The sequence below is a fragment of the Polyodon spathula genome, chromosome 4 (assembly GCF_017654505.1).
Source record: "Polyodon spathula isolate WHYD16114869_AA chromosome 4, ASM1765450v1, whole genome shotgun sequence".
NCBI lineage: Eukaryota > Metazoa > Chordata > Actinopteri > Acipenseriformes > Polyodontidae > Polyodon > Polyodon spathula.
Genome location: NC_054537.1, coordinates 52,107,631 through 52,122,601, shown reverse-complemented (window position 1 = coordinate 52,122,601; position 14,971 = coordinate 52,107,631). Strand labels below are relative to the sequence as shown.

General features: G+C 36.2%; 1 protein-coding gene across 1 annotated transcript; it reads right to left on the bottom strand.

The window, feature by feature from the left end:
- Positions 1-1,651: 1,651 nt before the first annotated feature.
- LOC121314622 (uncharacterized protein C6orf62 homolog) lies at positions 1,652-13,587 on the bottom strand. The gene is made up of 5 exons (XM_041248071.1): positions 12,236-13,587; positions 11,332-11,508; positions 8,316-8,441; positions 3,898-4,032; positions 1,652-3,109 (listed from the first exon to the last, which is right to left on the bottom strand). Exons 1-5 carry the CDS (start codon positions 12,362-12,364, stop codon positions 2,984-2,986), a joined length of 693 nt encoding a protein of 230 aa, XP_041104005.1. The 5' UTR covers positions 12,365-13,587; the 3' UTR covers positions 1,652-2,983.
- Positions 13,588-14,971: the final 1,384 nt, after the last annotated feature.

Here is a 14,971-nt window from a genome sequence, read left to right as displayed (position 1 = left end):
GTTGTTGAAGCTGACACCCTGGGATCCTTCAAGAAGCTGCTTGATGAGATTTTGGGATCAATAAGCTACTAACAACCAAACGAGCAAGATGGGCCGAATGGCCTCCTCTCGTTTGTAAACTTTCTTATGTTCTTATGTTCTTATGTTCTTATGAATGCTACTGGAAAACTCATTGCTCAAATACGGCATACAAAACACTTGGGAAACTAATATGCTAATGGATCATTCTATTAAACCATTACATTTGTTATACAGATAAAGCATCAGTATCAGATCTTTTGTGGCTATGGGTCTAACAGAAGCCAAGCCTATGTCAAAATTAGTTTCAACATAAAAAAAAGTTTATTGTACAGGGACTTATTCTGTATAAGAAGCATACTTCTGAAATCTTACCACTCATTTAATATGACTAAAACAACATAACATTATAAATTCATGGTTGGACCAATACAGCATTATATGGCATAAATTAAAATACATTATTTGGATTGTGTTGATGTGTCTGCCAAGAAACTGGTTAACACGTAAATATATTATATAATAATAATAATAATATTTACAGATCTTTGTTATATGTAGTGTACCAACAAAATAATTTGTATCCTGTCTCCCGGGTATCTACACAACTTCTACATTTTATACTGTTTACTTAAAATGGTGTATTCATCAAAATATATAATTGATGTTGAACAGAAGTAGATGTAGAATTGTTATCTTCCTAAGGGCAGAATGTAAGGAATAATGGCACTGGTGTGGTGTTACAAAGTTATAATGGAAATCTCAAGTCAATTAAGCCTGAAACTGGAGATCAAGAGCATCATTTGAAAGAGGGCGTTCAAATGTTGCCAAAGAACAAGCCACAGCAATGCCATTATTACTGTTATACTTCAAAGTTATTTATTTACCTGTTCATCCACTTTAAAGAGTTAACATTTTTTTAAGAGCAGGCTTGAGCATCCCTGTGAAGTGTTTCATCTGTAAGCAGTGCTTTTAGAACATCTGTTATTAATTAGTGTGATCTTTTCTCTTATTAGTCCATTTGAATACTTCTTGGCAAGATCTCAAATCTAGCACCATCTTTACATGGTACTCCATATTTTTTCAACTACCCCAGATGGCATATTTGATGCAGCAATAAGGATGACATATTATTATGAATAAAAAGATGATTACGGATTGTCCGATTTTATAATGCAAAACGGGTGTAAATACAATGATCCAACTACTAAAATAACTTCTTCACGATGCAATAAATGTCATCAGGGATAACTGTATGTATCATATGCTTGTCTGTCTTTCACATGAATGATTAATCTGTTATGCAAATGTATTTTATTATATTCAACTCTTCTCCCAGTCAAGAAGAGTTATTCACAAAAACATCATCTGTTCACAAAATGTTGCCAACAAACATTGCAATTGGAGACTTTAATAGAGGCAAGTCAGCAGTCAGTTGCTTCTGCATTTAAGACTCCATAAATGACTCATTTTCACTTTTTCCTCCATCTCTTTGACTGGGGGAAGCCAAATCATATTCTCACAATACAAATAATTGAGTTTCCTGCTCTTGTTCACCTCCTGCAGAAACTATTATGACCCTATTCAAACCTCTTTCTTTTTTGCTTCTATGCAATATCCATAAATCTTCAGCCCAAGAAATAGTTTTTATTTAAACACTATTAGCTAAATAGGAACATGCCAAACATAAGTGGATATGTGATCACCTACACAGAAATAAGAACTTGACTTTTTGAACAAGAGACAAGTTATTAAACTATTTGTAATCCCTTGCTACTGTGCCTTGGTTAATAACATAGGAAATAAATGTACAGAACCATTTAGAAACATTATTTTCACCCTTTATTTCAAATTACTTTACTTTCAAATTTATAACAGAAGGCAACTTTAAATTTGCAAATGATTCATGCTTTTATTCCCAGTAAAGCCATCTTACAAATACCTATTCCAATAAAGCACGGCGACATTTACACTGTTAGAGCTATGCATGTCAAAATATGCTTAAATTTAAGCACTCCCATTTTTTGACCACAGTTTAGAATTGCTCGGTACCTCAGCTGTTTTGCAAATGCATCTCCCCCACATGTTAATCTGTACATATCATGTTTTCAGTAGCTAGAATGTTATGCATATCTTTCTTGTATGGTAACAATTAGTGTGACCGTATCCATTAAAAATATTTTTTTAATCATTTTAAGCAGTTTTGCAGTTAGAACTTTGCATTACAATAACATTGCACCAGAATAATTATCTTTGCTACCTTTTTTTAAGCTTCTTACATCTCTGGTCTTTTTTAGGGTCTGCCTTTCGATAACATGTGCAAGACGTAAACCAATCTTTCTAGACACTTGTGTACAGCAAAAAAAAAAAATAAATAAAAAAGCAGCCACAATGCCTACATTGAAGAAAAATCTCTGAACCCAAAATATCCCCCACCCCACTTTAGCTGCTCGTGTTCCAATGCAGTTTCAGGATTTAGAATAGGCTATACAGTAATACACCTGTTTTGATTGTATGCCTTCACTCATTTCTATATTTCTCTGATATGATTCATCCATCATCCTGTGTAAATACTGACATTTAGAGTGTATAGCTTTTGACAAGTGTACATGACCAGCAGAAAATGAGAAGACCACCTTAAGATTTGACATTTGTTCCTGTTGTGTGTATAATTGTTATTTCTACAAAAATAACACTACTGCAAAAAGCAAACCACAATGTTCATGCAAGGAAAAAAAAATGAACAAAAGTTCAGCAATACAAATGGGTTTAAAAAAGCTAAACAAAAAGCGCAAAATAAAAATAAAATGAATCATAAAATGTTAGATCCAGGATGAATGAGAATTGTTAACATAAGTGTTCCAAGCACAAGTTCACTTGTCTTCTAAAAACTCTGTGGAGATGAAAAAGTGAGAATTTGCTGTTGTAATTTTCGGTGTTCTTCCCCGTTTTGCTGGCCCAGATCCTAATCTGGCATGTAGGGATGGAGGTGGTCCTCAATGCTTCCCACCCCCCACTGGGTCAGCTGGTCCTGCGGCAGGTACAAGCAGATGCTGCACAACTTGAAAACTGTGGCCTTGTTTTTTGGAGTCTGTAAGGCAAAAACAGAAGACAGTGCCTTACCTACTATTGGTAAAACAAAACAAATGTAACACAGGATTTTGGGCCCAAGCACTATCATATAATTGGGGGAAAAGGGTTTTTATGGAGGGCTATTTTAAAAGGAAGAAATAGATGTAAAAATCCATTAAAAGGCTTTTATACTTACATTATTACTGAAGACATTTCACCATTCAACTTACCATGATATTTTACAGCAAGGCCAAAATATGAAACCAAAGTAACTACACAGAACTTATGTATACACCCATGTGCCTACTTCACTGTTGCAAACTTTATTAGAGCTAAATACATCTCCAAAGTAATAATAAAATACAACTGCAAAATAGAAATCGTAGGAGCTAGTCAGAAATAATTTCTGTATTTCATCAAAACTGGATCACTTGCTCTCCCTTTATATTCAAGCGTGCAGTGCTTCTGTTCATGTGACCTGCTACACCAGAGTCCCCCGCTACACACATTGAGGGAACAAAAGCTGATGGAAATTTCAAGGAAAGATCCAGTGCAAAATTGCTGAACCTAGCAGGCACAAACTGAAAAAGCTAAACTAAATCTTTGGTGAGGGAGACATGCTTCTCTATGGTGCAGTTACAAGTTCATATGCCTGAATCGACTGATAAGATTAATGTATATAGATATGCATATTTACAGTTGAAAGCAAATAACCCCTTGTTTATAAAATGAACAGGCATCATTTATGTAAATCATTGATTTCCTATTGGGAATTCCTATTAGTTGTGTTGGGGGTTATCCGTTTACCTGCAAGTGCTGTCTGTCGATAAAGAGGAACAGCGAATGGCTAGGGTTGTTCATGACAATTCCTGCCTTGTCCTTCCGGCTCAGTGCATGCAGAAACTGCTTTTCATAGTCTCCATGATGAAATTCAAACTTGGCCTATGATATAAAAATAAATAAATAAATAAAAAAGGCCAAAAGTAAAATTCTGAAAGGCTTTTTTTTTTTTTTTTTTTTTTATAAAAAAAAAAAAAAAAAGGTTACGGACACTAAATAACAAAAGAAAAACTACAAAGGTGGGGTGCAATAATTTTTTTCAGAATTCACTTGTATAGTACTGTTGGTAGGTCAATGTAAGTAGCTGTGTAGTTTTAATGTATAGGTTTTAACGCTAAGTGTATAAAAAAACAACTCTGAAGTTGACATCTTTATGAAAAATCCAGCTCACTTAAAGCTGCAGCTAATTTGTGTGTGACATCACACCAGGACAAGCTCATCATCCCGCCAGCTGCTTTCTTGCATTACCACTCACCAAAACCCAGGGTTCTCCCTAGGAATTGTGAACAGCCTGGCAGCAGAACACTGTAGCAGGGACCACTTGTAACGGAAAAATAAACTTGCCTTACCTTAAATATATAACGTGCTGTCTTTTGTTGACTATATCTGGTTGCACTTTATGTTCTAAAGTTTCTCCCCTTGCTGTTTTTTATTATGGTAAATCACTGTGCTTATTTAGGCACTCTGTGATTTGAATGGAGAAAGATAACGTAGGTTTATTGGAGTTCACAAAAAAATAATTAATGGTAACCTTTTCACTTCCTTTTTAGCTTAATTACTGAGCTTATTACTTAATTTAAATTGTTTTCTTAATGTTAAGTTTTCAGGGCATTTTGTTAATGCACATCCATTTTTATTTTTTGCTGTTCTACATTTTTTCGCTGTTCACTTGAATTTTTTTAAATTTTATTTTATTTTACACAACAGTGCTCACACACATTTGGTCACCACCACAACTGTTGCATGAAACCGGAGTGTAATAATCCATCTCCTCTGCACTTAAGCATTTGTTTGTCAGCTGACAAGTATTCAGCTGATATCCCATCACACCTTTCTTCTTAAAAGGCATACATTCTCTATACATGAACCCAATATCTCACACAAGCAAGCACCTGGTTACATTTTTAATATATCACAACACAATATCTTTACAGTACAATAATACTACATAAAATGGACTGAATGATAATGCCCAAAAATAAACTGAATATTTTTTTTTTTTAATAAAGTAGCAGGCGCAAATAGTATTAGGGGGTGGATTGCACCGATCACTGGCTTATTTTGAAAACCCTGTACTCATTGTCACTATTTTTGCTTTGAATCTAATTGGTTATTTTTTTAACAGTCATTTTAATGTTTTAGCCTCTCAAAGTGCTTAACACAGAAAACCTGCCTCTCTCTGATTGGTTAAATGTTGTATCAAGATGTAAACACAGCTGTCGTGTGATTCCAAGATTTTTTTTTTCAGCACCGTGCCCGGCTGATAAGGCCTGGGAGAACTCTGAAACCTTTCGCCACAACGCACCCAGGGGAGAGATGCCATGGTAAATAGGTGTGTAATATATGGTTGCTCCAACACAGCAGGGCCATTGGTATCTCTTCACGAGTTTCATAAAGAGCCGCTACGATGCCGGCAATGGGTTCATGAGGAGGACCAGGGATTGGGAAGCTAAGCCCAACAGCAGCTGCATCTGCAGCACCCACTTTACCGAAGACAACTTTATTAATTTAATGATGTTCAAGATGGGTGCTGTTAAAGTTAAATTAAATAAGGATGCAGTTAGGGATGGGACGGTATGAAATTTACACGGTATGATAACCGTTAAAAAAAAAAAATACCGTGGTAACCTTAATATCACGGTATACAGTACATCATGCAAGTTATAAAATAAAGGCTTAAATGAAGAAAGACTAAATGTAAGCACTTAAATTACTGTAATTCACAAAAAAAACCCCAACAAAACACACCTCCTTTTATGGAATGATTTAAACATTTGGTATTTAGTATTTTACTGTGCCAAATAACTTGGTATGTGTCTTTTTTAAAAACACAATCAGAATTAAAAAAAAAACAAACAAAAAACACTAAAGTTGTACACTCAGCATTATACTACAACAGTATTAAGATCTATTATTTGCTCAAAATGATGTGGTGCTGTAGTTTAAAATATTTGAATGTATAAAACTAAATAAATAAACAAAAAAATAAATACTTTGTTAAGCTGATGACAAACAGAATTGGGAAATGATCGGTCTTTTGCTTAAAACACAAACATGTACCGTACAGGTTATTGTTTAAGAGCAGAGATGAGCTTCAAGGTTTGGAGAAGGCATTTCTCTAAAAGCTGCATGTGAGGTCAGAAAGACAGCAGCTGGCGTAGCAAGCTCTGGGTAACAGAACGTGGCAATTGAAACGTTTATTCTGTGTCATTGACAGTTTCCTTCAAAACCACTACCAAAATACAGTATCCGACACTTTGCTAAGGCTGCAAATACCATCGTTTGATTTAGAAGCATGTTTGCAGTTTTGTGTTAACCGGTGTATAACCGAATTACGATAATTGCGGTTTAGAATAAAAGAAACGGTATTAATACCATAATGTACCTAAACCGCAGTCAGTCGAAAAACCAGTATACCCACCCAACCCTAGATGCAGTACCATCCATTTATCTGCAGCATCTTCTAGTAAAAAAAAATTAAAATCACCGGGACTCAAGCGGCTGCCAGGAAAAGAGAGGTGCAGTGGATAAGGGCATGATCCTATCATTTCATTATAATTATCTCTTACTGTTTGATGGAAATATGTACAAAGTGGCGCAATTATATAGCCAACAATCTCAGGTGTACATTATTCATAAATAACGTGATAATTATCACGTTATGTCACGTTCTCCTATGCATTCCTATGAAGTCTCTTGATTTCGTCTGACATTCCTGCGTAAGATCTTCTGCCACCAGATTATTTAGATCACTAATCTTAACAAACATCAACTTTATTTATTATTATTATTTTCCCCATCCGACCTGCGAAAATGTCTTAGGCTACTTTATGATGTTGACATACGCTATATCAAATTCTAATAGGGTACAAGTTAAGAATAAAGTATTATTTACTGTATATGTAAACATTATTATACTGATTTGTTCTGAGAAAGTTCAAAAGTGAAGTCCAAAAAGAGAGACCTCTGGTTCTCGTGTTTTCATTGTATACTTTTTGTATACTTCCTATCAGTTACTGACGTTCTGCCCAACTGAATATCTGTGCAGGAGATAATTAGAGGTCCCTCACCTTTATTGAGGGTGCCGTAGTCGAAACATAGAATTGATGCATAAATGTAACAATCAAGCGATATTCTTCAAAATAAATTCACCGTCTGAATAAGGACGCTTGGCACAAGCTTTTCACTAAAGGAAGGTATGAAAACACTGCCAAGAAACAAATTCTAATAAAAAAAATCTGAAACTGACACAAAAAAACCTGTCATGTGCAACTCTACCATCCAAAGACTATAACAAACAAATGTAAGTGCAAATGTAAACAAGGTTTGTATTTTTTACATTATGAAGCCAATATAAAATGATGCACAAGACATTTCTGATCTGTTTGATTTAAGACGCTAAAACATCCAAACCGGTAACATCCCTCTCACGTCTGTCCTCCATCTACTGTATTTGTTTACAACAGTGAATGTCCTGATGTGACATCACGCACGCGCTCTTACGGGTAGAGGTCTCTAAGGTTTTTGAAAACGGTCTAATCACAAATGTGCCCCCCCCCCCCCCCCCACACACTTTAACGAATGTTAACGAAACTTTCAGGACATGTATAGAAAGTTTAGCTACACTCAATTACTTTTTAATGTCATTGCACCCCACCTTTAACAAGACATCAAGGAATGTCAAAATAAAAACTCTGAATTAAATTCTCTTGTTTTAATCCCATAAGTCTAACCAATACTAGACTTACGAGGCAGCTTGTGCAGGACCGTAATTGACAGATTTAGCGTTCTATATATTAGAGATGTTTATTCTGATTAAGCTCTCCACAGAAGAGGATCATCTGTCATTGATTGGGCTATTACCATTCCAGGTGAAAACCCATGTTCTCCAGAGAGTAAGAAGCATAGCAATCAACATAAATTCTAGATGTTTCTTCCATTGTTGGAATAGTAAATCAACACCAGTGACCAATCCCCTGGGTGTCAGAACTTGCTTCCTGTAGAGAACTCAATCTGAAGAACAGACTAATATATCGTGCAGCTCTGCTCTGTAGAGTGCATTAATAAATTTGAGCAAGGTTAAAGTGACAGGTAGGGTATGGCAACAGGAAACCAACTAATATATAATGGTCTTTACCAAAAACATGGACTGAAAGGAGCAGTACCTGAACAGGCCTAAAGGGCTCATCATCGGATCCCTTCCACCTGGAAAACAGGAGACAGACTATTTTCTCTATATCATTGCGAGGCCAAAGGATGAAGTCCATCTCCTGGGTACAACCTATGACATCCTGCAACAGGAGAAGAATTTAATTATGAATTTGGTTGAATGCACCAATAAATTTAGCCTTTTATTCTTTATTAATGACAAAAAAAAAACTTACTTGCAAGCACCTTATACATTAATTGTTACTTTGTCAATAAAGAGAAGAGTATTATTTTATCCTTGCTATTTCCCTGAAATACAGCACTACAACATTACACTAAAATCAGGGATCTCCAACCCTGGTCCTGCAGAGCTCCAATCCTCAAGGTTTTGTAGATGGCTTTATGTCTACAGTGACTAAAGATCTGGAACAACTGTTAATATTGACAAATTAAGCCAATCATTGGTGCAATTAAGTAACGTAACTGGTAACTCGGTAGAAACAAAAACCAGTAGACCCAATAGCTCTCCAGGACCAGGGTTGGAGACCCTTGAACTAAATGATAGGGGTGGCCAAACCTTCTGACCCTGTGAGCCGCATACAGACATTTTCATATGGCCGAGAGATGCAACACACATTGTAAAACATGAAATGTTTGCGAACAAGACATTTTAAATACTAGCACTGTTTATTTACATACTCTAACATTAACAGATTGTTACACATACTCTATGTAGTACAGTTATCTTTTGATGGCAGCAAAATACACAAGGGAGAACATTGCAGAGCCTTAGAGTTTGTGTGTAATTTAGTGTACTGTAATTTATTGTCCCCAACACGGTTTCTTTTTCATTATTTCTGTATATACTGTATGTACAGTAGAACCTCGGAGTTAAAGACCTTGGAAATAGAGGTTGTTCGTAAGTATGAAATGTCCGTAACTCTGAAAATCAGTTTCAATAGTTAGTAAAATGTGTAAACCTGCTATCTACAGCCTTAAATAATAAGTGAATAATACAAGGATACGCACAATAATGCAACTCATATTGTTATAACGTCCTTAAAAATGGTACTATATATGGAAAAATGTTACCTTTGAAATTGTAACTGTATCAAAAACAGACTTAAATGTCCAGAAAAACATGGGTTAACGTAGTGTTATTTATTTTTTAAAAAATAAAAAGAATTAAAAAAGTGGTCCTAAAACTAAAATGTTCCTAATAAAATAGCCTGTACTTGCGTTGAAATATGCCTAGGCTTTGTCTGGATGCATTTGTTGGTACAGTAATTATTCCTACTTCATGTCCAGCACGCCACTTATCTGGTTCCATTGTACCCTTGGCTGATTGACTGCATACTTACGGCCGAAAGTGGGGTGTTCAGTTGACTCGTCAGTTCATAAGTTTGGTGTTCATAACTCTGAAGTTCTACTGTTATGCATTTAATAAAATATATCTGGTTATTCTGAAGCAAAGTAACTGCCCTAAATTTTCACCAAATACACCACATACAAAATGTAAGGATTATGTTTGAAGCGCTTTCCTTGAAGATCTGAATGCTCAGTAACAAATGCACTGTATTTACTTTGAAAGGGATTATAGTAAATATGATATTAATTTTAGACTAGCAATATAACATTTAAACATGCGTTCTCTAGTCTAGCGCCAGCACACCAATTTTATAAAAGGATTCATTAATTTGAATAAGGACGTTTGGCACGAGCGATATTCCATGACACACAAAACTCGCTTGAGTCGTTACATCAGCTTCTTAATACCAAAAGGAAAGTCTAACTGCTGAGACATGCTTTTAAGAGGCCAGCTTGTTTCTCCTGAGGATATTCAGATGAAACTTTGTTACGATTTGTGTCAATGACGTTTGAAGCTACTCGCCTTGTACGGACTACAGTGTGTAAGCGATCTGTTGCAGATGAGTCACAGGTTCATTGTTTTTAGTGAAAGCAAAATCTTCCTCCCATTCTAGCTTAAGCGTGCCTCACTCTTTTGTTTATTACTTGGAGAGTCTGTGCAGTGTCATTGTCTCCACAAAACGAACGAGCACTTAATTCAAAATTATGAAATTTACTTTTAACTGAACATCTGGCTTTCATTCGAAGTGATTGATATACGCCTGTGTCAACACGCTGTCGAAGGTCATGAAATGACAAAATGTCCCTGCAGTGAACATGCAGGCTCAAAGAAGAGAGAGAAGGGGAGAGAAGAAAGAATAAGCATGAATTAATACACAGAAGACCATTAATAAACTTGCTACGTTTATTTCTACTTTCTGTCTTTCGTTAATTATTTGTTCAATTAATTCGAGCCGCAAAGTGTGTGTCACCCAGCATTTCACTAGGAGCCGCACTTGAACTGCGGTCTGGCCACCTCCGATCTAGGATGCTATTTCCATGAAAGGGGTATGTATACACAGTAAGACAACAACTTTGCTTTTGCTCAACAATACCATCCATGTCAGAGAAAACGCGTGGGTATTACCTTACAAAAACTAAACCTTAAAATTACAGTTTTACTGTTGTATTTATGGTTTTGCATTTTAAGCACATAGTCTGGGAGGTTCAGACTGATCAAAAAAAGACAAACATGGAAAAAAATATGCATTACTCTCACTCTCTGGACCGATACAGCAACCACTTCATCTATCAACGATTAAATCTATCATGAAATACTGTATTACTATTATGGCTTCCGGTAGACACTTGTGAACTTTAAGTTTCTTTGATTATATGCTGTTAAGTAAAAGGTCTAAAACTTTAACAGTTTTTTAAAAAAAATGTATTAATTTTTTTAATTATTATGTCCTAAAATTCTAGGTGATGCAAAACTTTTGGCGATAGCTTCCATATCTGTATTACATTTCTTTATTTTGTGAAAGATGAGGGATAATGGCAAACATTGTTCTGCAAGCAAACCTTTGTTTCTGGTATGAATTGTCAGCTTCATTTTTTTTTAGGGAACACAGTGACCACAGTAAATTTTCACCAATCAGAAATAAACAACAAAAAAAGTGAACTCACCCTGCGCATGGACTGGTAGCGAGGTGCGTGCAACTGCACAACATCCTTCTGCAGAAGCTCCAAGGAACTTTCCAAAGAGTAGCTGCAATCCCGCACACCCTTAAGAATATTCTCCTCATAGTTATTGGTCATAACTGGTACCACTTCAGCTACTTCGAAAAGCGCAGAGTTTTTCTTCTGTAACAGATTAAGCAAGTGTGATCAGAGGAGTGTCATCAATATGAATCTCAAGAGCTTTGCATCTCACAGCATTTACCAAAGCCCCACACAAAACTAATATATTGTTTAAAATATGTTTAAGTCCTACAGTGAAACTTTAGAGATCTACACTAGAAACCCACTGGATAACTGGGCTGTATTTGAATTATCGAAGCAGGGTACCAGCAGATCAGAGCAATGTTGCCCCAAACAGAGATTGTTATGATGTTACAAGGGGTTCTATAAATCAGTTGTTTATAATACTGGTTATTCCACTGTATCTAAAACAGACAATTTAAACTGTACTTAGTTAATTCTCATTAAAAGGATAAGGGGCAAGCTGAGCTATAGTCTCATTCTCCATCTCTGCAAATCAAACCTTAAGTCTGACCTGAACACTGCTACTTAAACCAAAGCCTCTTAATTGGGCTTTTTTTTTTTATCCACCAAGGGAAGTGTTGAGACCACCAAAAACATAATTTAACCTACTTGTCCTGGAATAATAACAGCACTAAAGCAAATAGGAATAAACTGAAATGGCAGAAGAACATTAATATAGGCCAGTAACTTGGATGTAGGCCCCTACTCAGTCCTGGTGTACCAGTGGAAACAAGGGTAACACTTCATTACAACACAAAGGAATCAGCATTTAAAAAAAAAAAAAAAATAGTAAGGTGTCAAGCACCCTTTCTTGTTGATTACTCACCTTATCCTTGAATACAAAGGCAATGTACATCTTAAAATCAAACTGATCAGCTAGCGATTCCTTTTTCTTCCTAAGCTGAGCACGAAGTCGGTTCATAGTTTGTTTTTTTCGGGAGGTTGGGTCCCCCATTGTGAATTACTGGTGGCGTTTGCTTTTTTTATTCATTTATTTTTTTTTTAATTTGAGACAGGGGGCGAGTTTCTTCTGAGAAACTAGGAGTAAGAATGTTTCTTACACTACTTAAGTCCCATTCTACATCTAAAGGACAGGACTGTTATAAAGAATTTAAGTCATTTTTCCAGTCATGATGGAAAAGATACCGAGTGTTGTTTATATACTATATTTTAAAATTATGAAATCATACTTTTATGTTGAAAAACTACAATTTAACTCAACAGTCCACCAAAAAGATATTTCAGTGTCACAACAACGGGTCCGAATAAAACAGTAAGTGTGAAAGCAACCGGGAAAAAAAACCCAAATCAAACCATGCTGCGATTTATTTTTATAAATGCAAATGGCAATAACTGAAAGGATGCTGCCAAATCCATGCCTACACAACTGCTACCAAATATAAAACAATAGGTACACATGTTTGGCTTCTCCCAACCTCATTCATGGCTGGTGTTACTTATTTTTTTGTCTTAAGTGACTTATGAACATGAAATTAAAGGATGGGTAGAAATGACCATGGCAGATGCAAGCACATGCCAAACAAAGATGACACCAGCAGAGGAAAAGGAAAAAAACGGATAAGTCATTACTGAGTTCATCAGCATTACCAATACCTTAGTAATCGTAATTATAGCGGTGGTTGTTACGAGCCCTTTCAGACTATACAACTACATCTTATCTCCCCGTACCACGCAACGTAATCCCGGCCTGTGAGTAATGGCTCTCTGTTTTTTACATTCTGTCTAGTTCCGTTTTTTTAAGCTTAGGTACAGTAGATTTCGACATGTTGTAACCTCTTACAGTAACGCCATGGCTACAGGTTATACATCAATTATATCCTTTCTTAAATTATCATTGAAAAGTCGACTCAGTTCTGTTTTCACTTTCTTATTTTTAAATAGTTTTACTTCTGTTTTTTTTTCTTCTTCTTTTAAACGTTGGCCCCCATCCTCCGGTAAGCCATGTCAAGATAAACTGACCAACCAGCCGAAATCCTCCATTCCTTCAAATGTTACACAGCAGTTTCTGCTCCCTGGCGGACCCATACTCTACAATGAATTAATAAAATGATGTTTTTGCTCAATTGTCTGTCCTCAGTTCCAACGGTATGTTTCTCTCTGTTCTGAATAACAGAGCCTGTAAGAACAAACAACCTAAAATGGCTGATACGCGTCACACGCCACGCCCACGCTTTATTGTTTTTAATTAGTTACTTTGTAAATGTGATATTTTTTTCTGTTTAGTCAATTTTAACATTATCTCATTGATATAGATTTATCGATTCCTTGCATTAATATGAGTTTTAAACTTTGAAAATGAATTGCAATTGTCCGAGGTCGTTCGTTACCTCCTCCCACTTTCCTACGCTGGATGTGGTGGAGAGAGTTTAAATCGGGTCCAAACCAAAGACATACATATATTATAGCGCAGATATATTATATGTCTATGGTCCAAACCGGGTATCTGCCATTGTAACTGGGTATTTGCAGTCCAATCCCACAGACTGTAGTATAAAATTCAGTTCCCCGTAAAATTGCGCAGGTGCAGAGTTATCTTTTTCCAGACACTACACGTGCTCTGCCGATTTTGTCAAAGCGGGTTCACGGCGATTGTGGGAACGCGCAGCGGCTGCCATTGAGCAGGAGATCTAAAGATAAATACGCAACGAACTACGTATTTTAAATAATGCACCAAAAATGCACAACTTAACATTGTAAGAGTAATTTGAAAAGTCAAATTATTATTATTGAATTATTATTGTATTTAAGTCCATCTGCGCTTTCTATAATAAAACGCTCAAGCGCTGGCAATCCTTTAATCTACTGCGTTATGTTTGAATTTAATATATATATATATATATAGTAATAATATATAAAACACAAACTCTACAAATTGAATACAAAAGGGGATGGTTCACCGTAACAAATTATAAGGGGGGGCCCATTCGGCCCAGCTTTCTCGTTTGGTTGTTAGTAGCTTATTGATCCCAAAAATCTCATCAAGCAGCCTCTTGAAGGATCCCAGGGTGTCAATCAACAACATTATTGGGGAGTTGATTACAGACTCTCTCAATTCTCTGTGTAAAAAAAGTGTCTCTTATTTTGTGTTTCTGAATGCCCCTTTGTCTAGTCTACATTTGTGACCCCTGGTCCTTGTTTCTTTTTTCAGGCTGGAAAAGTCCCTTCGCCAGGAAACTGTCAATACATTTTAGAATTTTGAATGCTTGAATTAGGTCGCCACGTGTAGTCTTTTTTGTTCAAGACTGAATGGATTCAAAGCCTGTCTGCATATGACATGCCTTTAGTTGCATAGCGCATAGAATCATGGGTACCATGTAACTGGCATAAAGGGTTATTAAACGTTGGGGAGGATGGGGCTGTTATAAATGTGGAGATGTGTGGGTATGCTTGTGTAAGGGGGTGTGTATGCTTATGTAAACATAGGGGACACTGGGTGGTGGTCGCCATGAGAGGGGGATGCTTCCAGTGACCCCCTTTACCTTTACTGTGTTCAGGCAGATACCCTTCAGGCTCTGCTTCAATAAACTGCTTGAGCATTCGG